We start from the raw sequence: 24,248 nt of genomic DNA, 5'->3' as shown, positions 1-24,248 counted from the left end.
ACATCATTCTACCTCTGGTTTTTAAATTCTGTAAACCAATAAACTCCCCCTCTTTTCATGTTTAAACTACTTAAACGGGGTGGGGGGGTGTTCCTATTACTTGTAACTGAAAGAATCCTGAGTATTACATCCCCTGTTCGTAAGGAGGAAGAAGTGTTTTCCCTTTCATATTAATACCTTGGCTTAACCTGGGCCCTGGATCCATCCTTCCCACCTTCCCCAAACTTCACTCCTTCAATTACCATCCTTTCTACTGGCTCCTTTCCCCTAGGACTTCAGACATAATCAGGTTTCCCTCAGGATTGAAACAAACAAGCAAACCTTTCCACCCTCTAAAATTGCAGCCCTCCGTATCTCTCTCCTTCCCTTTTTGGCCAAATTGTAGGGCAGCTCTAAGCATTCCTCCTCCCACGTGTTCACCTTCCATTCATTCCTCAGTCCACTACCATTGGCTTCTGCTTCCTTTTCACTTCCCTAAAGATACTCTCAACAAAGTGACCAAGCAATCTAAGTCAGTGTATTCTATAGGAGACAATGACAGTGCCCAGTACCATGGATCCCTCTTTTGTCATTTGTGTGTGAAGTGTTTGCCCAATCCCCCCACACCACACACACACACACACACACACACACACACACACACACACACACACACACACACACACACACACACACACACACACACACACACACACACACACACACACACACACACACACACACTGTATTCCCACACCCCCTGGTCTTTGGTGTGTGGTTTTTCTTCCAAATAATTAGAACTTCCAGATTTTTTTTTTTTTTTGAGTACTGTCCTCAGGCTACTGGAGTCTTTGCTTTGACGAAGTGCCTGAGAATTGACATCTCCCAGGGGAAGCCCTAGTCTACAGCTGAGGGATGTTGGTATATGAAAGGCCCAGCTCCCTTGTTTCTGGATAAATCTGAGGGACAACTTACATCCAGGGCTCCCTTGAGGGAGGAATCAAGCTGAACTACTCTCTTCCTGAGATCACATGTTTGCTTGGTTTCCTCTCCTGCTTCTCCCACTCCTTTACTAGTTTCTCCTGGTAGCACTTTTTAAATAAATCACTTGCACAAAAATTCTCATCGCAGAGTATGCTTCTGGAAAATCTTACCCAAGACAACATCTCAGCACTTTGTACTTCTCTTTCTTTGCCTGCCTGTTACATGTGGCTTTCCCCCCAGAATTAGATTTCAGGCTCTCTTCTCTCTACATATATTACTGGGATGATCTCATTCGTGTCCATGGCTTTAACCACTCCTCATGTCTGATCACGACCACACTACCTTGTGCAGCTGAGGCTGTAGAGCCATCTCTGCTGGACAGCTCCACCTAGTTGCCTACAGGCACCTCTTACACCAATACAGTAGTCATTAGGCACATGTGGCTATTTTAATTAATTAAAATGAAAACTTCGGTTCCGGGAATTCCCTGGTGGTCCAGTGGCTAGGAGTTGACGCTTTCACTGCCATGGCCCAGGTTCAATCCCTGGTCAGGGAGCTAAGATCCTGCAAGCCGTGCAGCATGGCACAAAAAAAAAAAAAAAAAAAAGAAAAAGAAAAGAAAACTTCAGTTCCTTAGTCACATTAGCCACATTTCAAGTGCTTAAAAGCTACATGTGGCTAGTGCCTACCAAACTAGGCAGTACTAATACAGAACATTTCAGTCATTGCAGAAAGTTTTATTGGACAGCTTAGACACATTTCCAAACCAAACCCATCATCACCAGCCCCTTACCTTTCTGTATTCCTCACCTTTTCTCTCTCCTGGACAAGGATGGGCCAACTACAGAGAAAGGGTATGTAAGAGTATCAGGGAGGAGTGGGGGGTGATCACGGAACTAGAGGCCTTTCCATTGACATCTTTTTCTGAACTGGAAGATGGAATTGACAAAGACGGTGATGAAGACCTTAACAAAGGCCATCTGGGAGCTGATGTTAATTTGGTTAGATCTGGGGTAGAGATGGGGACAAAGGCTGGTTAGGCCAGAACTTGCCCTTCCACAATGATTTTTTCCAACTCCATCCAGTAGCCTCAGCCTCAAACATCCTTGTGTGAGTCAGGGCATTTATCCATCTCCAATCTCGTGGGTCACGAGGCCTTTGGGTTTCAGGATAAGCACATGATCCAAGCCAATCAGCTAAAGTCAGTTCTGGAAATTTTACTGCAAATCTCAGAGAAAAAGACATGCTCCTACGAGAGTTGCTAAGCTACTGGGACTTAAGTTTGGAGCTATGGAAATCCATTTTGCCACTAAGAGAGGCATGGGGAGAGCTCAGCCTAGAGGTGAAGCACAGGTTCCCAATATCTTTTGGCCCTTTTATTTAGCTGTTCCTGAAGAAGCTTGATCCATTCTTTTCAATGGCTTGAGCCAAAAGACTCCCTTATTGCTTAGGCCAGTTGGAGCTGGGTCAATGAGAGACCTGATCGATTAGGATCTCATCGTGCTCATGATTTCGACTGCCCTCTACTACACCTTAATGAGTCTCAATTTCTGTATCTGGCCTTGATGTCTCTCCTCAGCTCCAGACTGTATGTCCACCTGCCTCCTGACGTCCCACAGACATGCCCCAAACTGACCTCATTATTCCTGCCCCCACAACCTTTATTTCCCAGTTCAGAGCTGGAACCTCCTAGAACCTCCAGTACTTTCCTCAGAGAAGCCAAGGTCGTAAGTTCAGGCTCCGCCTCCTCGCAGGGCCTCATCAAGGTCACCCGCATCTTCCCTCCCCCAGCTCTTTGGGGGCGGTGTCCTCGAACCCGTCTGCAGCCCGGCTGGGCGCTCTAGGCTACAGCAGGCCCTTCAAAAAGCCTTCTCAACTCGCTGGTTTCCGGTACCGGTGGCTCCTCTAGCCTTCATCAGGGTCTCGGGATTCTAGTCCCCTAAGGTGCCTTCTCTATGGTTGACTGCTCCCTACTGTCCCGACTTTCCTCTGGGAGGACGCTCTGGTGGGACCCAACCCCGTCCTATGGCTGCTTCTGCGGTCCCTTTTAGGCGCAACTGGAGAAGTCACTAAGCACTCCGAGACTCCCACCTTCTCAACTCTGGAAGGGTGGCACGGAATGGGAGGATGGCGGAAGTGAGTGTGAACGTGCCCTTCCTTCTCCTCGGTCTTCTCTATGGTCACTTCCTTCGGTGACGGGAAAAAGGGGGTCCCGGCGCCTGCGCAGAACCGGGCTGGGAGCTAGTCGCGGAGGCGGGGGGTGGGGCAGGGAGCGGGAGCTGCCGCCGCCGCCGGAGCTAACCGCGGGGACCGAGATGCAGGTGGGACCGGAACCGGAACCCCCCTCTTCAAGTCCCTCTTCCCTCTCCGCGACCCGGCGCCTGCGAGGAGCCTTGGGTGGGGGCGGGCGTGGGGGGCTAGAGGCAGGAGGGGCGCCCGGCCCCGGAGAGTGCAGCAGAGCGGGCTGCTTCCCTGGAGGCTGCGGCCCCGGGGAATGGGCGGGTAGAGGGTGTCCAGGGAGGAGGGTCGGGTCGGAGTGGGTTGACTACCGGGTCCGGAGGGTCCGAGCCAGGAGCGGAGCCTGCACGCTCCACCACCCGCCCTTCGGGAAATATCAGAACTGAGCCGAGAGGCAGGTGCACTGGGAAAAGGTGCCTGAGTCCTACTTGGCAGAAGAGAAATTGAGTCACCAGCTCAGGAGCCGCAGGGTCAGCGGGCCTGAAGGGGGCTGGGTCTGCCTGTGGTGCAGAGGGTTGGGTCGGCCGGTGTGAGCTGAGGTGGCCTCTGCTTGGAGATTGGTCTCTCTGCTGTGTCTGCACCTCTTGGCTCGGTTCCCCCGTGCTCCATGACTCTTTCATCTCCTGGCGTCTTCTCGTTGGTTTGGAATTGTCCCTATGGTTGGAGCCATCTGAGTGTGTAGGGTCTAGGTCAAGGAGAAAGGGGAGGGGGCGCTGACCGCGGGTCTGAGCAGGAGTCTGGGGTTTGGGGAGATTTGCCTGAACTGCTTTCACCCCATTCTTGGTGCCAGTCATCTCCCAGTATAATATGGGGGAGGAACACTAACAGAAGAGCCATGGGTTGTAAATTCCATGCCCAGCTCTGCCACTTGCTAGTTGTAAGACGTTGGGAAGGCTCTTCCTTTCGCTGATTTCTCTTTGAGAAAATTGGAACCCATAAAGATAGTAATAACGGCAAGTCATTTATTGTGTGCTTACTTTGTGTCAAGCAGGGACATGTTCTGTTTAATTCTTCCAACAATTTTAGGGGTTAGAGATCATTAGCTCTGTTTTATAGATACGAAAACTGAAGCTCGGAGAGGACATGCAATTTGTTCACGATCACACAGCTAATAGGTGGCAGAGATGGAATTTCATCCTAAGCCTAACTCCAGAACCTGTGGCCTTAACCATCAGGCTAACCAGCCTTTAGGGCACGCTCCCCTGTGAGAGAAGAGGGAGGTGAAAAATCCAAGGCCCCAGCTTCCTGTTATATTTTATTTACTTTGGGGCCAGCAGAGACTTGCCCGGACCCAACCCACAGTCTGTCCTCACCTGGTGCTGCTGCCTCTGGGCCCCCGCCTGGAGGAGCACCAAAGAAGTGGGCTCTGGGCATTCCAAGCCTCCTTGACAACAGTGCTTGGGTGCTGGGCCCTGGGGTCGGCTTTCAAGACAGTTGTTTGAATCGGTCATCCATCCATCCTCCTTAATGAGCAGCCTCCCTCCTCAGAGATGGACCTCGGGGGTGCATGAGGCAGGGTCTCTAAGCTCTGCAGGCCTAGCTCCCCTGAGAGCTGGGGCAGTGAGGGGCGGTGACTGAGGCTGGTGCAGTCAGGACTGTGCGGTGGGAAGAACAGTAGACTTGGAGTTCTGAAACTTTTTCTGAGCTTCGGGTTCCTCATCTATTACAGAGGTTGTTAAAACCTCTCGCAGGGAAAGGTAAGAACGGCACATGGGAGGCACGTAATAAATATTGAAGGATGGTTTTAGAGAAGGGAGGTGACGTGGACGAGTACCTTTTAGAGGAAGGTGCTGCACAGCCGTCCACCACACCTGGAGCTGAAGCCAGGGAGAGTGGACTGGGGAGGCAGCAGAGTGGGTGCAGGCTAGACCTGGGAGTGGTGGGGCACGAGGATCTGGGGAAGGGAAGGGTGGCAGCGTGGTGTTCAGCCCTGTTGCTCTGTTGAGGAGTCTAGACCAGAGGAGGGAGTCTGGCTCGGGGTGGGGCTCTGGCCCCGGTCCCACCTCAGCAGTGACTCGATGTATGTGCTTCTTCCTTCTGCAGCTGCTGCCGCTCACCCTGTGTCTTCTGGCTGCTTCCCTCTTTGCTGCCCCTCCCCACAGGCTCCCCCTCTCCACCTCCTGGGGGCCATCATGAATGGTGCCCCTTCCCCGGAGGATGGGACCTCGCCCTCCCCTCCCCCCTTGCCCCCACCCCCTCCCCCGAGTTGGCGGGAGTTCTGCGAGTCCCACGCCCGGGCGGCTGCCCTGGATTTTGCCCGCCGTTTTCGCCTCTACCTGGCCTCCCACCCCCAATACGCAGGGCCTGGGGCCGAGGCTGCCTTCTCCCGCCGTTTTGCTGAGCTCTTCCTGCAGCACTTTGAAGCCGAGGTGGCCCGGGCCTCCGGCTCCCTCTCGCCACCCATCCTGGCTCCTCTGAGTCCTGGTGTGGAGATCCCGCCACAGGACCTGTCCCTTGAGAGCTGCAGGGTGGGCGGGCCCCTGGCTGTGCTGGGCCCTTCTCGATCATCTGAGGACCTGGCCGGCCCCCTCCCTTCCTCAGTCTCTTCCTCTTCTACAACCTCCTCGAAGCCGAAGCTAAAGAAACGCTTCTCCCTCCGCTCAGTGGGTCGCTCGGTCCGTGGTTCAGTCCGCGGCATCCTGCAGTGGCGGGGGACTGGTGACCCTCCCTCCCCAGCGGGGCCCCTAGAGACCTCATCGGGCCCCCCAGTATTAGGTGGAAACAGCAATTCCAACTCCTCTGGCGGGGCTGGGACCATTGGTAGGGGACTGGTTAGCGATGGAACATCCCCTGGGGACAGATGGACTCACCGTTTTGAGAGGCTGAGACTCAGTCGGGGAGGGGGGACCTTGAAGGATGGAGGAGGCGTGGTGCAGAGGGAAGAGCTGCTGAGTTTCATGGGGGCTGAAGAGGCAGCCCCTGACCCAGCTGGAGTGGGCCGGGGAGGAGGGGCAGCGGGGCCTACCTCAGGGGGAGGAGGGCAACCTCAGTGGCAGAAGTGTCGCTTGCTGCTTCGAAGTGAAGGAGAAGGAGGAGGAGGAAGCCGTCTGGAGTTCTTTGTACCACCCAAGGTGAGGGCCAGAGGAGGAGGGTGGGTGACCGGGAGTGAGGGATTGAGCGCTGGGGACGTGGCCCACATGCCTAGCTTTGCTTACTTGGATTTTTAAAGCTAGCTCCTGACTCTGGGTTCCTAGTGTGGGCAGGACAGAGAAAGTAGTGTTATTTGTCTAACTCCCTTGGGGTGTGGAGGGAAAGATGAATCTCGAGGGAAAGGAAAGCTGGTCTCTGCACACCAAAAGTCTGGATCTTGTTCTCCCCCGACGTAGGCGTCTCGGCCTCGACTTAGCATTCCCTGCTCTGCGATCACCGACGTGCGGACAACCACAGCCCTGGAGATGCCTGACCGGGAGAACACGTTTGTGGTTAAGGTAGGAGCCCTGGGCTCCCCTGTCCACTTGGAGCACTCTTAGCACATTGAGGCAAGGGATACTGATGCAAGGAGAGGCACATATGCCAGGTACCTTGACTGTGTGTCCCTGGGGCGGCAGCTTTTCTGGGACGAGGGGTGAGAGGGAGGATGTGCTTGTTCCTGTTGGGGGTGAATTAAGGCCTCGAGACCTGGAAGTGGCCTGTGGGCCTCCTCTTGTCCCCATAGGTGGAAGGCCCCTCGGAGTATATCCTGGAGACAGCTGATGCTCTACACGTGAAGGCCTGGGTGTCTGACATCCAAGAATGCCTGAGCCCAGGGTGAGGAGCTCGTCTTCTGTCACTGAGGGGACCAGGGGGTGAGGGTGGTGAGCAGCCTTTTGCCTCTCGCCTGGTGACTTTCCTCCCAGCACCGTTTTCCCTGTCTCTGCAGACCCTGCCCTGCTACCAGTCCCCGCCCCATGACCCTCCCCCTGGCCCCTGGGACCTCATTCCTGACAAGGGAGAACACGGACAGCCTGGAGCTGCCCTGCCTGAATCACTCGGAGAGTCTGCCCAGCCAGGGGCTGCTGCTGGGGCCCAGCGAGAGCAGCGACCGCCTTTCGCAGGGTAAGGGTGGAGCCTTAGAGAGCTGTGAACCTCGGGACCCGCCACGCAAGAACCCTGGCCATCAGGCCCAGCCCCTCTCTCCAGGCTCTGCTGTGCACCCCATGCCTGCTCCTCAGCTGCCACGACCAAATGTCTGACTTTTGTCCCCGAACGTGCCTGACCACAGTTTACAGTTTAGAACCATCACCATCACCAGCCCCACACGAACCCCAGGCCAGCTCCTCTCCAGCCTTCTATGCCCGGCCTTGTCCCCTTTTCTGGAAGCCTTATGCCAGCCACCACTCTGGCTAGAGGTAATGGTTCTCTTCTCCAGAGCTTCCAGAACGCTTTGTACATATCTTTGTTTTGTTCCTACTCTGCATCTCTGTGCACATGTTGACAGTACTAGATTTTCTTTTGACTCCCTACTTTTAAACACACGTGTATGCTGCCCACGTACATAAACACACAAAGATGTGTCTACCTGGTCCCAGCTCACCTTTCTAGACTCCACTACACCCTTTTTTTCTGATCCTCCATTCCGAGCTTCAGTTTCACTGTCCTAGCACACAGGCTGTATGCAATGAGTAAACAAATGAATTAAAGACTCTTAAGAGCCAGAACGGACCCTACAGGTCGTCCATTCCAATCTCCTCGTTTCTCAGGCAGCTAAGAGCAGAGAGGAGAAATGGCATTTCTGAGGGCATCTGAGAGTCACTGACAAAGACAGCGGCTATGCCAGCTTGTTGCCTGAACCATGGCACTCTGCACTCCGCATATTCCCATCCTTGGAGCACTGATTATGTACGACGTGCCTGTAGGCTCACGCCTGCCACTCAGCAGACATTGAGGAGCGCCCCAGTACATCCTCGACCCTCTGTTAGGCTCTGGGCCAGGATGAGGAGCTCAGAGCTGCCCTGTGGGCTCACAGTCTAGCGGAGTTGGCAAGACATCACTCCCTCTAAAAAGCAGGACTCCCAAATGGAGACCCTGTGCTTAGTGTCCTTTGAGCGGCACCAGCAGGAAGCCTCGGGAGCTCAGAGGAGGAAGAGAATCATGGGAGGTGGGATAGATGGGGAATTCTACACAGGCGAGGTGAGAAAAGAACGTGGCTTGGAGAAGCTAGGAGAGCAGAGACCTGAGATGGGGAGAGCCCCGGAGAGCTGGAAAAATTAGACGGGATAATTGGGTTAAAGCGGAGGACACGAGAATACAAGTTAATCTGAAGATCAGGTTGGTTAGGTTGGGAGGATTCACAGAAGGAGAATCTTTGATGCCTCTCAGAGTTGGGGGTTTTGTCCTGCAGGCAAAAAAAGGACCCCTTTTTAATGTGAAAATATTTGAGGGATTCTACCCACCCCCATCCCCACTTCTGCAACTATAGCTGTAATCAGCTGTTGATTCAGAAGAGATGTAGGCACATTAGGATTCTAGGACCTTGTTGGAATAACTGCAGTCCTTCAGCAATGCGTGAAGCATAAGTTAGGAGTCATTGATAACAGTCAGGGCTCAGTGCCTGAAGAAAGATTCAGCATTTCAGCCAGCTGACCACCAGTGTCCCCAGGGCAACCTGTCTGGTGGGGAAGTGGGCCAAGCAGACCAATCCTCCCAAAGAGTAGCTTCTTGAGCTCAATTTTGCCCTCTTTTTTTTTTTTTTCCAGGGGCATATGGGGGCCTCTCAGACCGCCCCTCGGCGTCCATCTCCCCCAGTTCCGCCTCCATTGCCGCCTCCCATTTTGACTCAATGGAACTGCTTCCCCCAGAGTTGCCCCCCCGTATCCCCATTGAAGAGGGACCCCCGGCAGGGACAGTTCATCCCCTCTCGGCCCCCTACCCACCCCTGGACACTCCGGAAACAGCCACAGGTACCAGAGGTGTGAGTGTGTGTCTGCCCCCAAGCCTGGTTGACCACCTGCCTGAAACTCTTGTCTTGGGATCCTGAGGGATCTGACCTGGGGGGCTGGTGGGGGAACAGATGGGGAGTGACATATGAGGGGAAAGCAAGGCTTGTCATTTCCCAGGATGAGGGAGGCTTCCCTGACACCTCAGTCTCCTTCCCTCTCTCTTTCCTGAAGGGTCGTTACTGTTCCAGGGAGAGCCAGAGGGAGGTGAGGGGGATCAGCCCCTCTCAGGGTATCCTTGGTTCCACGGGATGCTCTCTCGACTCAAGGCCGCCCAGTTAGTGCTGGCTGGAGGTACCGGCTCCCATGGCGTTTTCCTGGTACGTCAGAGTGAAACGAGACGGGGTGAATATGTCCTCACTTTCAACTTCCAGGGCAAGGCCAAGGTGAGTGAGGAGAAGGCTCCGCTGTAGGCAGTGGGCCTGCGGGTAGAGTGGGGAGCGCTGCCATCAGGGGAGAAGGGTTCTGTGACTGGCGGGGTTCGGGCTCCTGCTTTACCCCACTCATCCTGCCCTCAGCACCTGCGTCTCTCGCTGAATGAGGAAGGTCAGTGCCGGGTTCAGCACCTGTGGTTCCAGTCCATTTTTGATATGCTCGAGCATTTCCGGATGCACCCCATCCCTCTGGAGTCCGGAGGCTCCAGTGACGTTGTCCTTGTCAGCTATGTCGTGTCCTCCCAGCGACAGCAGGGTGAGCAGAGCAGGTCTGCAGGGGAGGAGGTGCCCGTGCACCCAAGAAGTGAGGAGGTGTGTGTGCCAGAAAGACGGGGCGGGGGGCTTGAGGAGGAGAGGCCTTGTCAGGGAGAGAGGGGTAGAGAAGCTTCCTGTGTGCTGGGTTTCTTGGGGAAAGGAGTACACGGGGATGTAGGAAGGCAGGGCGCTCCGTGCTGGAGCCGGGAGGAAGTGGAGAGCTGGGTTGGCGCATTCCCATTCCATCGGACCGTCTGTTCCATCGTTTGTCTGTCTCCTAGATCCATCCTCCCTGGCCTTGTCTTTGCCTTTCATCACAACCTTGCCTTGGGCCTGCCCTTCTTGGGGGTGCTCGGTCTGATCCCCCTCCCTCCTCCCTTGATGTCTGATGTCCCTGTCTGATCTCTCCCTTTTCCCCACCCCAACGTCCCATCTGTCCCCACGTTGCCCCTCCCCCCCCCCCAGGCCGGGAGCAGGCCGGGAGCCATGCAGGGGTGTGCGAGGGAGATCGATGCTACCCCGATGCCTCCTCCACCCTCATGCCCTTCGGAGCGAGTGACTGTGTGTAAGTGTGGTCCTCCTCTCACCGCCGCCCATGATCCATCTTCCATGGATGGGGGTTGCTCAGGAGATGGGATACGGGGGAGACAGCACATGGCTCCTGGGGGGATGAGTGAAGGGGGGGCTGCTACAAGAGCTCGCCTCCCTCCACAATCAGTCTGTCTTCTTACCATTCCTATCCAGAACCGAGCACCTCCCATGACCCACCCCAGCCCCCTGAACCCCCTTCATGGACAGATCCCCCACATCCTGGGGCAGAAGAGGCGTCGGGGGCGCCAGAAGTGGCGGCAGCAACAGCCGCAGCAGCCAAAGAGAGGCAAGAGAAAGAGAAAGCGGGCAGTGGAGGGGTCCAGGAAGAGCTGGTCCCCGTGGTTGAGCTGGTCCCCGTGGTTGAAATGGAAGAGGCCATAGCACCAGGCACGGAGGCCCAGGGAGGCGCTGGATCTGGTGGGGCCCCCGGGGTAACCCTGATGCTGCAGCTCCAGCAGTTACCACTAGGGGGCGATGGAGAAGAAGGGGGCCATCCCAGAGCCATAAATAACCAGTACTCCTTCGTGTGAGATACCCTACCCCACCCTTTCTCCACTCTTCTTGCTCCCCAGCCCTCAGTTCGTGGGATTGGGGCTGGGCAGGGACATAGAGGAGCAGTGGGAATCCCCTCCCCACATGCTTCGTGACCCTTGACGGCTAAGGGCATACATGTTGGTACAAAAAGGTTCAAGAGCCCTGCTAACTCCCCAGTTCATACACTACAGGTGCCCCGTCCCCTGGGCAGGGGATTCAGGCTCCATTACCTCCCCAAGGGGCTCTTATGGTCAGCCCCATCCCTGGGGGCCATTTCCCCATTAACCACTCCTCAGCCCAAGGAAGGGTGAGGGGGAAGGGCTGTCAGTTATATTAAGGTGGTTGTTCTTGTTGTTTTAAACAAAATGGAGAAGCATAAATAAATAAAAGGGTTTATCTCAGTTCCATCGTGATGGCTCTGACCAGTTTTTGCAGCGGGGACTGTGACAGGTGGGTCAGGAAGGCAGCCCACTCAGTGTTGCGAGCACCAGAGCTGAGAGACTGGAGGGCTGTGTCAGGTTGAGTCCCTGTTGCTCTCCAGACCTGTGCTTTCGGCCCATCACTTCTCGGGTGGCTGTCCTGTTTCTTGAGCGGTAAGTGCAGAGCCAAACGGTGCTTCTCGGGGTCTCCAGCCAGGTTCTCTTAATGGGACAGGACAGTGAATGGCAGGATTGATGACCTCCAAGGAGCCTTCCTGCTCTGAATTCTTCAGTTAAGAAGTTAAGGCTTCCTACCCTCGGGAGAAAGCAGGCCGAGAGAGATTGTAGGGGGGCTGGGCTGGGGGCACAGTGGCTGTGTTGGGAGAGATTTAATGTGGCAGCCAGAGGGACCCAAGGGCAGGCTGACTGCCCCCCTTCTCAGAGCCAAGCTGGGAAGCTGCCAGATAGTTGATAAAGAGTGCTGGCTTCCACTCCTGCCTTTGCTTCTCATTTGCTGTGTGGCCTGGGCAAGGTGTAGCCTCTCCAGGCCTCAATACCCTTATCTGTAAAATGGGAAGTTTCATCTAGGTTGGATGAAACTGTTTCATCTAGGTTGGAGCTGCTGACATGATTTGCTTGGCCTGGACAATGTTTCCATTGGAATTTCACATAAAAGTTCAGATTACTGGTTTCTCTTGAAAATTAGAAGATCCAGCCTCACGTGGTATCCACCTTCCACATCTGCTCCATCCCCACCAGCCCACTTCACTCACATGATGTGCCTAGCTAGGCCTGTGAGCATTTGAGTTTGCAACATCTCCTCATCCCTGCGCCCCCTCCCCCACCATTAAACCCAGGCTCTCCTCTCTGGACTGAATTGCGGCTGTGCCCTCCTCCAACCGAGGGCACCCCTGGGCTTCCCAGCTCTGTGGGTGCCAACAAGGAGGGGCCGGGTTCTGAAGAATCCCACCTGTCTTGTTGGCCCTCTCCCTTCCCCACCTCCATCCAGCTCCGCCTCTTAACCATTCTGCCTCACTTTCCTTCCCGGGCAGTGTGGAGTCTACACTTCCACGCCCCTCAGCCTCTGCCCCCACCTCCAGGAGGCCCTATGACCGTGCGTATGACCTTGCTATTCTGGGCCTTGCGTCCTATTGGGAGATGGACAGGAGACAGCTGGGCTCACAGGCCACCCATCCTGGGGGCTAGATGGGGGAAGCCTGCTGTCTCTCCTGGTTTTGTCTAATCCCTGGGGCTACCCCAAACCTTGGCCTCAGGAGACTGGGGATAGGATTGGCCTTGCAGAGGGAGGGGGATGGTTCGTGGACCTGGATGCTGTGTTCTCAAAGTGAGATGGCGAGTGAAGGCTGTGGCGCCCCAGGGTAAGCAGGACCTGATCCTCTCCTAATCTAGCAGCAACTGGTGCTGCGAGGCTCCCCCCTCCCCCTAAATCCTGCCAGCCCTCAGGGACTTGCCTTCTGAAGATGTGCGGGGGGGGGGGGGGGGAGGGCACAAGAGCCTCCTCACCACACCCGCCCGAACCCCCAAGATTTGCATGTCTTGGCTGGAGGAGCCTAAGACACTTTCCCTCTAAGCCCGTCTATGGATGGTTCAGCTGAAGTTCGGAACTGGTCGGGGATTGAGCAGGCTCTGTCTCTGTGTCCTTCAGAACTACGCCTCTCCCATTCTCGGCTTCAGTGCTCAGGAGGGGATGAAGACCTTGCACCTCTGGGCCTGGAGACCCTAGGTGAGGGCTCCAAGACAGCACGCGCCTGCGTCCCGGTTCACGCCCAGCCTCCCTGACGGTGATCCCTGGCAGCTCTCGGCTGGTGGCTTTCCCTCTCTGGCTCGCTTCCCCTCTGGGAAGCTGGGGGAGGCAGAGATGAATAACCTTACAGGGCCCTATTGGCAGCAGTGCCCTGTAAAGCCTGCCTCCTTTCCTCGGCCTCATGCTCTCCAGTCCCTTGAAGACGAGATCTGTCCAGTCTTCTCCCCCTTCTCCGTGTTGGGCACTCCTGCTCCTTTAAGACAGTGCCCCTGGCACTCCTCTAGGTGGTGGCGGGGAGAAGCCAGCCGGCACCAAAAGGCTTGGCTAGATGCTGAGCCTGACTCTGGCCTGAGAAGGTGGGTGCTGGGCCAGGTGGAGGGTGTGACCCCCAACACCTCACGCCATGGTCTGAGCCCTCACACCCGCACATCGCAGCAGGATTCTGCTTCAGGGAGGGGTTTGTTGGACCCATGAAAAGGGAGAGGGAAGGAGCGCCGTGTCCTCAACTCACCCGAGAGGCTGCCCTCCCCCAGGTCCAGGCAGAGGAAAGGATGGGTATGGGGGGTTAAATCCTTCAGTGCCATCCATCCCTGCTGGCCTACCCACCCCTCAAAAGTGGGGCTTCCCTTTCCTTTGCCCCGCTGTCTCCTGTGCCATTGTCTGCTTAGGAACTGGAGTGCCAGACAGCGAAGCGACCTCGAGAACACTTTCAGTAGCCTATACCCCTCACTGTTCATTTCAGGAAACAGGCCTAGATGGAGGAAGGACTTGAGGCCAAGGCCATAAGCCTGCTTCCCCTCACTGACCTCTCACCATTCTCTCATTCAGCCTTTCTCCTCTCTGCCCTTCTTTCTTCCCCTGCCTACACCCCATGCTACCCTCTTGTCTGTTCCTCCCGCAGCTGGTAGTAACCAAGAGACGCCCCTATCCCAGAGCAGGGATGGGGGTGGGGTGTTCAGAGCAGCTGCTTCTCTGAGGAAGCTGATACTAGGCCAGCCGCTCAGCGACAGCCTGTGGCTTTGCACCCAGCCCTGGGCCCCCACCCACCTGGCTGCCGCGTGCCAGCTCCCTGCCGTCCCTTTTCCCCACTGCTCCTCAGACTTCCCTCTGACCCTGGCAGCCCTGTCTCTATTCCCCCAGCTATGACTGTCCTTATTTCCCCTAGACCTGTCCCCATCAATCTGCCCGCCGTCCATTCCTTTGGTCCAGAGCCTCTGCTCTATCCGGCTTCCCCGAGCCCCTTCCCTTAACGTCCCTTCCCTCAGCCCTCTGCCGACAGGGTATGTGCCCAGGGTATGCCTGAGCACACAGCTCTGATCTTCACTCCCTTTGAGGACAGCTACTTCAGGGCCAGGGCGGAGTGCAACCACACGCCACGTGGGGTCTGCCATGTAAACCCCGTGGGTTAAAGAGAGCACAGTGTGGGATGAGGTGACCCTTATTCCATGACTTGGGGTGACCCCTGCCCCCATTCTGAAACATTGATCCCTCTCCCCCTGCCATCAGCACATTCTGTAGGCTCTTGGGTTACCCGGCTGCCTGGGTATCCCATTTTCTTGGTGGAGGGGATTCCCTGTCAGGGATGCGAGGCCCTGAAGGCTCTGTTCCCAGTGGCTGAGTTAGAGTGATGGGGAGGGGTGGGTAGGGGAGAGACAGGCAGTCCTGGCTTTGCTCACCAGGGCCTGGACACTAAATCCCTTGTTGATGGCTGCGGCATCCCCTCCCTAGGGTAGGGTTACCATCTTCTGCCCTGTCCCCTTGACCCTCTCCCCTCCCTACTTCCCCTTGTCCCTCTAGAGCCACTTCCTCTCGCCCCCAAGGGATGTTCTCCCCCTTTTCAATCCCCTGAGGGTTGGAGTATCTCTGCTGCCCTTTCAACAAGGTAAGTGAGAAAGGAGGAGACTGGGGCAGTAGAAACAGGCAGGTTCAGGGAGATGAGATGGGAAGGGGACACGAGGAAAGGGAACGGTGAAGGCCTGAGAGGAGAAGTGGGTGTAAGGGAAGAACTGGAAGGGGTGAGGTTGGAACAGGAAATTCAGTGCAGCTGAAGAAGTCGAGGCAGTTGGGGGAGGGCTCAGTAGCAGAAGACAGAAAGTGAAGTCTCTCTCTGCCCCCCCTTCCCTGGGGCTGGGGCCACCTTAGCTTCCCTCATGAGTGACATCTCAGGCTGCAGCCCCACTGTTCCCCCTCTGTCAGCAGAAATATCTCTCTCTTCTGACCCCTCCTGCTAGAGTCTCAGCCAGCCAATCCCTGATCTGGGGGAGGGGGGAGCCTGGCCCCCCCCACTCCCTCATAAGGACCAGCTGGGGGCTGGGGCGGGTGGCTGGCTGCTGCAAGTGGAACGGGGCTCAGAGCTTCGTGGAGGGAAGAATAACTTGGGGGGGGCAGAAGAGAAAAAGGAAGAAACCCAGACAAACAGGCAGGTGGACACACTGAAGAAGGCCCCTGACGTGTGAGAACCCCCCAGAAGGAACACACCGCCCCCTGGCCCCCAGGAAGGGAGCACAATGGAGGCTGCACACTCCAAGACCACAGAAGAGTGTTTGGCCTATTTTGGGGTGAGCGAAACTACAGGCCTTACCCCGGACCAAGTTAAGCGGCATCTGGAGAAATACGGCCACAATGGTAAGTGTCCCTTGATGGACACACATACACACACACACACACACACACACACACACACACACACACAGACTCACACTCAAACACACTGGAGCCTCTCCCTCCAGGGTATCTTAGGGAAGAGGCAGGACATGGTCCAATGACTGCAACAGAGGGGAGGATACTAAGAAAACAGGGTCCCTGAGACCCTGATTTTTGGGAAGTTTTATGGGATAAAAAACTTTTGGTGGCCTGATTCTCTTACCTTAGCCACAAAGTCCTGGGTGTGGGCGGCATTAGACTGAACTCCAAATGAATATGTCCTTTTCTTCTTTTTCCCTGGGCAGAGCTCCCTGCCGAGGAAGGTAAGTTACTGGAAGCCCTGAGCTCTCATAAATGACACCTCCTCCCCTCTGTGCCCCACTCCCTTCTCCCTGCCCTTTCCTTCCAACTCCTGGGGCAATCGTTCCTCCCCAAAGGTTAGAGTCTGGCTGGGGTCAGAAGTTTCCAGGCACTTTCTCCTTGAGGCATCCAGTCCTTGAACAACTGCCCACCACTTTAAGGAGCCTGTTTCTGGACTCCGGGCCAGCTCCTCTCAGCCCTTTTCTCAGTACCAAATGGCCTGCCGGCACCTGGAGTCCCAGCCGTTCATCCGTTAGACCTTAACCCCGGGGGCCCCCTCCCCTTGCCTCTTCCCTCAGGGAAGTCCCTGTGGGAGTTGGTGGTAGAGCAGTTTGAAGACCTCCTGGTGCGGATCCTTCTCCTGGCCGCCTGCATTTCCTTTGTAAGTGTGGGAGGGCATCTGGGGGCAGGCTGGGAGCGTGGGTTGGGGGATCTGGAGAGTCTGCTGGCGGGCAGCTCCAAATCATCGGCTCCTGTAGACCAAGCATTCAGCATCCTTTCCTACAGACCAGAAATGAGGGAGGTGGGGTGACGCTGATTTGTATACTCCTCTGTCCTCCCCCACACCCCGCAGGCAGGTTTTATTTTAAGCTTTAAGGGTGTTCTCAGCCAAAACACTGAAGTTAAGCCGCCCCCGGAGCTTCAAGGGCTCCGAGGGCTCGGGTTACCCCCGCGAAGCGCTGGGCTCCGCGGCTCCAACGCTGCTGCTGTTCCCAGGCCACCGCTGCTCCCAGCATGCCCCGGGGGCACATGCACTGCTCCACCAATCCCGCGGCATCCTGGCGCCCCTGCCCCGCCCTCCTGACACTGATTGGTCGAGGCAGAGACTCCCCTCGTAGAGGCGGGAAAGAGCTGCTGGTGCGAGGGTGACTCCAGAGAACCAGAGCCTCTCCTGTCTCTGGGCCTCACCTCCCTACTCACCCCATCAGGGCTAGAACTCCCAGGATCCCCCTCGTCACCTACCTGGCCTGACCCTCCCCTTCCTCCTCACAGCCTCAGGGCTGCCCCACGCCGGGTCTCAAGGCCCTGCCACCTCTCCTGCCCTGGAGCTCCCCTCCGCACCCACCATCCTAGCAGGCCGGCCTGCGTTTTGGAGTTTCTTCCTTAACATCTTAATGGTCCTGGAAGGCAAGACTCTGGAGGCAAAGAAGTCTCCCTGTCCCCTGGTGTCTTTAGTGGAGGCCCCTGGGCCCCTGAGTGTAGCTGGCAGGGCCTCACTTCTCCCTCCTCAGATTTGCTCCTTGACATTTGCCTGAGGCTGTTGCCTGGTAGAGGCAACAGCTGGGGTGGGGTGTGCACAGGAGGCCCCGTAACACTATCCCCCACTTCTGCTCCCTCATGAAATTGGAGCTCCCCTGCCTTGGGCTGTTGGGGGAGGGCCGTGCGTGGGCCGGGCGCCTGCGAGGACCACAGGGTTTTTCCTACTGAGTTTTGGCTCCCGGGGGATGGATGTGGCTGCGGGGGTAGTTGGCCTGGGTGTCCCCTGAGCTTCGTTTACAAGCCAGTAACTTGGTCAGGGAAACCTGAAAGCATTCCCAGTTAATCCCCTAGCTGTGCATGTCTGTGCCGGCCTGCACCCGCTGAATAACAGTAGTGGCCACGCTTACGTGAGTTCGAGCTGTGGAGCACGTAGACCCTTAAAGGGATGTGGGGCTGCAGTGCCCCCGTGGTGCCCTGCCCCGTTTGCTCCTGCACATGTTCTCACCTCCATTTCCTCTCCTTCCTCACGTGAGGGGCTTTAGAACCTGTTATTCTCCCTTCCCTTGCTCCCCAGGTGCTGGCCTGGTTCGAGGAAGGCGAAGAGACCATCACCGCCTTTGTTGAACCCTTTGTCATCCTCTTGATCCTCATTGCCAATGCCATCGTGGGGGTTTGGCAGGTTAGCTTTGACCCCGCCTCGTTCCCTCACATCCTGACACTGGACGTGAGGCCAGCCTCCCTCCCTGTCTCCTTCTCCTCCATCACTTACCCTGGGCTTGCCTTGTTCTGAATTGGGCAAAAGGACCAGAATGTTGGAAAGAGGCAGGAGACTGGTGTTCCCACTGTCACTTGCTGGTTGTACAACCCTGGGCAGGTTCCTTCATCTCTCTGAGTCTCAGTTTCCTCATCCATAAAATGGGGCTCATAATCCTATCCCTCAGAGTTGTGGTGAAATTTAACAAGATGATGAGTGTGAAAGTGCCCAGCCCTGTGTCTGGCATAAAGGAGGATCTCAGGAAATGCTAGTTTGATGTCCTTCTTTCTCTTACCTTATACCATCCTCTGCTTCTCCTGTCCCCTGCTTTCTGGTTTTCTTTGTTTCTCCTTCCTTCTCTCCCCGAAACCCCCTTACCTGTTCTCAGCTGTGGGTGATGGTTTCCTTAACCGTCATGTGGGGTTTGTCTGCTCCCCTGGGCCAGGAGCCAGGACTGCATAACCTGCCTCCTTCTCTGTGATGCCCCTACTTCCCCCGAGACTCTGGCCCCTGCTCCTGCATCCCTACACCTCCCCATCCTCCCTGACCAGTCCTCTGTCACTCCACAACCTTCCTCCCTCTGCTGACCCTCCCCTCCTCAACCCTGTCCCCCCAGGAAAGGAATGCAGAGAATGCCATTGAGGCTCTGAAGGAATATGAACCGGAGATGGGGAAGGTCTACCGGGCTGACCGCAAGTCAGTGCAAAGGATCAAGGCTCGGGACATTGTCCCCGGAGACATCGTGGAGGTGGCTGGTGAGTGATGGGGACGAGTGGTCCAGGATGGGTTCGAGGCCAAGAAGATGTGCATGTTGGGGGCTGGTCGGGCCCTGATCCCCACTGTCCAGGAGGTAGCCAGGGTGGTGGAGTCTCTGCTTCTCCTTCCCAGACTCCTCAGGAGGTCACCCCAGGGCACTGTGGCCACAGCACCCCCTCTCCATCAGAGTCTCAGCAGGAACAGCCAGTCCTGTCCCTGACGCTGCAGGCAGACCCCTGCTCCCCCTCCTCTCACCCAGCACTTGCAAGTAACAGGTGGAACCCAGTCCCTGCCAATGGCCCTGTCTCCACCCCCCTCCTGAGGCCTGGCTTCCCTCTCCTTCCACCCACCCCCAAGCTTGGTCAGCTTTAAATCTTGACCTCTCGGTACCCTTGAGCCTTCTCAAAGGGGAAGGAGCAAGGGTAGAAGGGAGGAGGGGGGCCGGAGGCTCAAGCCCCCGACCATGTAAGGGAAACTCAGGCCCCAGCAGAGAGCACGGGACTGGGAGGAGGGGAGCTCAAGGAGGGCCCCGCCTCTCCGGTGAGGGACACTTAATGCCTGACCAGGGAGGGGTGGGGGCCGGGAGGCTAAGATTACTGGAATTCTGCCCCCTTCAGCGGTTTTTATATTTGCCCTGTGCAGGCCTTCCCACGGCTCCAGGCCCCTGGCATAGGAAGGTGTGTCTTTCTAGGCCTACTTCCCTCCACCAGATACCCAAGTCCCCACCCTGGGAAGCTTGGTGACAGGGAGGGCGGGTGGGCTGAAGACTCCGGTGCCTCATCACAGGGCCGTCCTGCCACGGTGACAGTTTGGAGTCAGCGCCATGAATGTCTATAAATATCGCTTCAGTTTGGGTGACAGGGTGTCCCGCCCAACTCCATTGCCGACCTCCTCCCTCCTCCATCAGTTTCCTCTGGCACCGGAGGAGGAACCTTGGGGACGGGGAAAGGAAAGCAGTCAAACCCCACCCCCAGGACCATCCTTGGGACCAGGCGGGATGAGGCTGGGAGGCAGTTGTCTTCCTTGGAGGCCTCGAAGTCTGGTGGGGCATCTGCCGTGTTCCCCAGCAAGTCTCCTTTGTGGACCCCCTCCTTCTGTGCACATCCCTTGCCCTCCCCCTCCCTGTTTTCTCAGCTCTCTGCTGTGTATGGCTTCCCCCCCCACCGCCCCCCACCCCCCCCAGAGCCTTGTTTCCTGCAGACTCCCCTTCTCTGCTGCCGTCTCCCCAGATCGCTCACCGTGGCTTCCTGCCTTCCCCAGATACTCAGACCAGGGCCCGGCAGGCTTCTGATGTGCGTCCCATCCACGCCGTGTGGACCTGCCAGGCCTGCACCCTCTGCCTCCGCTGCTCCGCCTTCTCCGCCTGCATCTGTCCTTCTCACACTTCTCTCTCCTGCTTCTCACTCCACCTTTTGTCTGGGTTGACATTGATTTTCTCAATTCCCATATTTTCCTCCTGTTTCTTGCTGCCTTCTCCGGCTGTTCCACTTTGCTCTCCGCCACGGACGCAGGTCTGTGAGACTTACCCTGTTTTCTCTAGTTCTTTCCTTGCCTGTCCCTCCTCACCTTTCTCCCTCGTGTTTCCCTCTCTGTTTTGCTCTCTCTCGGCCTCAGTTTTAGTTTCTCGTTAGATGACAGGATTGGCCCTGATTTTCCCTGTGTCATTCAGGGTACATTTATTGAGCACATACTGTGTGCCCAGACCTCCCCTCGCCAGGCTCACAGCCTGGTAGGGAGAAAAACATTCAGCAGGGGGGACAATTGGAGTGAGTGTTAGAGGGGGATGCTTGCTTGGGTGACAGGAGCACAACCCGGGTGACCTCCCTGAGACCTGAAGGATGAGGTGAGATCATCAAAGACTGGGTTTTTCTTAGGAAGAAAGAAAACTCCCATCTCAGCTGACTTCACTCTCCTCTCGTCTCTCCACAGTGGGGGACAAAGTCCCTGCAGATATCCGAATCCTCACCATCAAGTCCACCACCCTCCGGGTCGACCAGTCCATCCTGACAGGTCTGCTGGCCAGGGTCAGGGGATGCATCAAAGGGGAGGGTGATGAGGATTTGATGAGGGAAGAGCTGAGTGGACAGACAGGGATGAAAGGGGGCCCTCAGCAGTAGGGCCCCCTCCTGGCCCCGTAGTGGCAGCGACATCAACCCTGCTCAGCTTTGCCCACTGCCTAAGCCTGGAACACGAGGGGTCATGGGAAATGGCGGGATGTTTGTCCCCATTTCCAGATGGCCATCAACCCGTCCCTTCCACACGGACATACGGACACGCTCACCCAGAGAACTATCCTGCCTCCTCAGAAGCCCCCAACTGAGGAAGCAGAGATTCTGGGATAGGATGCAGGGTTCAGATACACTTAAAACCTCAGCTGCTTCTCCTTTTGTCCTGGGAGAGAGAGGGTGAAGAACCAGTGCGCATGCTCCATGGTCCAAGGAGGCAGGGTGGGCTGGCCCAGGGTGATTGCCTGAGCTCCTGCCATTCAGGTGAAGGAGGCAAGGTCCCAAGGGTGGGGGCCTCTCCCTCCCAGGAACGTGCTTTCCAGTTGACTGCGCACTTCCACATACGTCAGCTTGTTTGACTTTCACCAAGACCTTGCTCTGAAGTGTACACATCCTTGTCCCCATTTTACAGAAGAGCAAACCAAGGCTAAGTGATCCAAAGCCATGCTGCTTGTGAGTGGTCAGGCTGGGAGTGGGGTCAAGGTCTTTTCACTCTAAGTGCAGTGGGTTTCCCATCTGCCTCCAGGGCCTTCCTCCAGAGTCCAGACTTCCTCCAGGATTGTTGCTTGGTCCTTACCAGGCCCTGTCCCGCCAAGCAGAGAGTTGCGGGGGGAAGTATGGGAGAACGACATGATGTCATCTGAAAACCCCTCTGCCCCTTCTCCACAGGCGAGTCTGTCTCTGTCATCAAGCACACAGAACCTGTTCCCGACCCCCGAGCTGTCAACCAGGATAAGAAGAACATGCTCTTCTCGGTGAGGCTTCCAGGGCCAGCTGTCGTGCGCTCAAGCCGGGGGCCCTGGTCTGGGAGAGACATGGCGGTGTGGGAAGAGATGAGACCCACAGCTGGGGGGATGCGGCACGAGGGGCGTCACCTGACTCCCTGCCTCTTCTTCCCCCTCCAAGGGCACCAACATTGCAGCCGGTAAGGCCATAGGCATCGTGGCCTCTACCGGTGTGAACACTGAGATTGGGAAGATCCGTGACCAAATGGCCGCGACGGAGCAGGACAAGACCCCTCTGCAGCAGAAGCTGGATGAGTTTGGGGAGCAGCTCTCCAAGGTCATCTCCCTCATCTGCGTGGCCGTGTGGCTCATCAATATTGGCCACTTCAACGATCCCATCCACGGGGGCTCTTGGATCCGTGGTGCCATCTACTACTTTAAGATTGCCGTGGCCCTCGCTGTGGCTGCAATCCCAGAAGGTAGGGCCACCTCTCTCTTTCCTCCCATTCGCTGATCTCATCTGCAGAGATCCTTTACCCAAATAAGGTAACATTTACGCGTTCCAGGGATCGGGACCCGATACCTTTGGGAGCTGCTCTTCAGCCTACCCCACTAGGCCTCTCCCTCCCTCCCCCAGTGTCGTTCCCTCACCCCCTCTCCTTCCTCGCCACAGGCCTTCCTGCAGTCATCACCACCTGCCTGGCCCTGGGCACCCGCCGGATGGCAAAGAAGAACGCAATTGTGAGGAGCTTGCCCTCCGTGGAGACGCTGGGCTGCACCTCTGTCATCTGTTCCGACAAGACAGGCACCCTCACCACGAACCAGATGTCTGTCTGCAAGGTCAGGGAAGGGTGGCAACTCCCACTTAGATGGGAGGTGAAACGAGCCCTCCAAAGTTGTGGTTACCCTTTCATCATGGGTAGCTTTTCATTTTGGCCCGAGAAAGAAATGCTTAGATGGCACAGAGAGTGCCATCCTGCCAGCTAGGAGAGGGAGCAGAGAAGCCCCCCTGGCCCAGGCAGGCAGCTCCCTGCAGCCTCCGTCCGTGTGCTAGGTGCTGCCCTGTGTTATCTCTAATCCCCCAGAGCAGCCCTTCAGGGGAAGGTCTTGTTTACCCAGTTTTCCCAAAGAGGGAACTGAGGCTCTAGGAGATTCAGTGCACAGTTAATAAGGAGCAGAATTGAGTTTCAAACCCAAGTCTGTCTGGCCCTAGAGTGCCTGCCTGTGCACCAGGCTACCCTCCAGAGTGGTCATCCATGACAGGGCCCGGGGAGCCCAGCCACACGAATCTTGAACAGCATTTCCTGAACCAGGGCCCTTGATCTTTTCCGTGCCTTGGACTCTTTTTTATATATATATAAATTTATTTATTTGTTTATTTATTTTTGGTTGCATTGGGTCTTCATTGCTGCGCGTGGGCTTTCTCTAGTTGAGGTGAGCAGGGGCTACTCTTCCTTGCGGTGCGTGGGCTTCTCGTTGCAGTGGCTTCTCTTGTTGCGGAGCACGGGCTCTCGGCTCACGGGCTTCAGTAGTTGTGGCACGCAGGCTCAGTAGTTGTGGCTCGTGGGCTCTAGAGCGCAGGCTCAGTAGTTGTGGCGCATCGGCTTAGTTGCTCTGCGGTATGTGGGATCTTCCCAGGCCAGGGCGGTAATCCATGTCCCCTGCATTGGCAGGCAGATTCTTAACCACTGCGCCACCAGGGAAGTCCCGCCTTGGACTCTTTGGCAGTCTGGATCTCTACATTTAATATTTTCAATGTATAAAATAAAACGCACAGGATTCTGTTTCTAAAATACATCGGATTGGGAATTCCCTGGTGGTCCAGTGGTTAGGACTTGGTGCTTTCACTGCAGTGAGCCCGGGTTCGATCCCTGGTCAGGGAACTAAGATCCTGCTAGCCACACAGCGCGGCCAAAAACATAAATTAAATAAAATACTTTGGACTGGGCTTCCCTGGTGGCGCAGTGGTTAAGAATCCGCCTGCCAATGCAGGGGACATGGGTTCAAGCCCTGGTCCGGGAAGATCCCACATGCCGCTGAGCAGCTAAGCCAGTGCGCCACAACTACTGAGTCTGCACTCTACAGCCCACGAACCACAACTACTGAGCACACGTGCTGCAACTACTGAAGCCCACGCCCCAGAGCCCGTGCTCCTCAACAAGAGAAGCCACTGCAATGAGAAGCCCACGCACCACAATGAAGAGTAGACCCCGCTCTCCGCAACTAGAGAGAAGCCCGAGCGCAGCAATGAAGACCCAACGCAACCAAAAAAAATAAAAAATAAAAATAAATAAATTTTTAAAAACTACACATTTAAAAAATAAATAAATTGAGTGTCTCTATTAAAAAAAATACATTGGATTACAGAGGAAGCCAATGATTGAAATACAGTAGTCAAAATATTTTAAAAACAGATTTGTACGTATAGCTGATTCACTTTGTTATACAGCAGAAACTAACACAACATTGTA

General features: G+C 56.0%; 2 protein-coding genes and 2 long non-coding RNA genes across 14 annotated transcripts in view; 2 read left to right on the top strand and 2 right to left on the bottom strand.

The window, feature by feature from the left end:
- Nucleotides 1-1,679: 1,679 nt before the first annotated feature.
- On the bottom strand, nucleotides 1,680-5,311 carry LOC132505899 (uncharacterized). The gene is made up of 2 exons (XR_009535609.1): nucleotides 4,515-5,311; nucleotides 1,680-3,886 (listed from the first exon to the last, which is right to left on the bottom strand). It is a non-coding gene; the product is annotated as an uncharacterized LOC132505899 (long non-coding RNA).
- Nucleotides 3,016-11,331, top strand: SH2B1 (SH2B adaptor protein 1). Of its 9 annotated transcripts, none has more exons than XM_060124184.1 (9): nucleotides 3,016-3,099; nucleotides 5,245-6,272; nucleotides 6,528-6,629; nucleotides 6,857-6,948; nucleotides 7,061-7,236; nucleotides 8,877-9,089; nucleotides 9,291-9,502; nucleotides 9,635-9,806; nucleotides 10,550-11,331. In XM_060124184.1, exons 2-9 carry the CDS (start codon nucleotides 5,334-5,336, stop codon nucleotides 10,924-10,926), a joined length of 2,283 nt encoding a protein of 760 aa, XP_059980167.1. In that variant the 5' UTR covers nucleotides 3,016-3,099; nucleotides 5,245-5,333; the 3' UTR covers nucleotides 10,927-11,331. The 9 variants fall into 9 exon arrangements, with proteins under 9 accessions (XP_059980167.1, XP_059980166.1, XP_059980170.1 ...); XM_060124183.1 differs by lacking the exon at nucleotides 3,016-3,099 and adding an exon at nucleotides 3,188-3,284; XM_060124187.1 differs by lacking the exon at nucleotides 3,016-3,099 and adding an exon at nucleotides 10,271-10,370 and having other exon boundaries at nucleotides 3,427-6,272; nucleotides 10,550-10,706.
- On the bottom strand, nucleotides 11,309-16,826 carry LOC132505900 (uncharacterized). 2 transcript variants are annotated; one of them, XR_009535611.1, is made up of 2 exons: nucleotides 15,981-16,826; nucleotides 11,309-11,660 (listed from the first exon to the last, which is right to left on the bottom strand). It is a non-coding gene; the product is annotated as an uncharacterized LOC132505900 (long non-coding RNA). The 2 variants fall into 2 exon arrangements; XR_009535610.1 differs by having other exon boundaries at nucleotides 11,309-11,571.
- The window catches only part of ATP2A1 (ATPase sarcoplasmic/endoplasmic reticulum Ca2+ transporting 1), a 16,405-nt gene continuing 7,584 nt past the window's right edge, over nucleotides 15,428-24,248 (top strand). For both annotated transcript variants that reach the window (XM_060124178.1, XM_060124179.1), the window contains exons 1-9: nucleotides 15,428-15,739; nucleotides 16,063-16,080; nucleotides 16,417-16,499; nucleotides 17,892-17,996; nucleotides 18,688-18,826; nucleotides 20,757-20,837; nucleotides 21,722-21,807; nucleotides 21,959-22,256; nucleotides 22,451-22,617. In XM_060124178.1, coding sequence (XP_059980161.1) covers nucleotides 15,622-15,739; nucleotides 16,063-16,080; nucleotides 16,417-16,499; nucleotides 17,892-17,996; nucleotides 18,688-18,826; nucleotides 20,757-20,837; nucleotides 21,722-21,807; nucleotides 21,959-22,256; nucleotides 22,451-22,617 — 1,095 coding nt within the window. In that variant the 5' untranslated portion in view covers nucleotides 15,428-15,621. The remainder of the gene's footprint in view (nucleotides 15,740-16,062; nucleotides 16,081-16,416; nucleotides 16,500-17,891; nucleotides 17,997-18,687; nucleotides 18,827-20,756; nucleotides 20,838-21,721; nucleotides 21,808-21,958; nucleotides 22,257-22,450; nucleotides 22,618-24,248) is intronic.

This window comes from Lagenorhynchus albirostris, chromosome 15, assembly GCF_949774975.1.
Source record: "Lagenorhynchus albirostris chromosome 15, mLagAlb1.1, whole genome shotgun sequence".
NCBI lineage: Eukaryota > Metazoa > Chordata > Mammalia > Artiodactyla > Delphinidae > Lagenorhynchus > Lagenorhynchus albirostris.
Note: the sequence above shows the minus strand (reverse complement) of the source record. Positions and strands in the feature narration are given on the sequence as shown.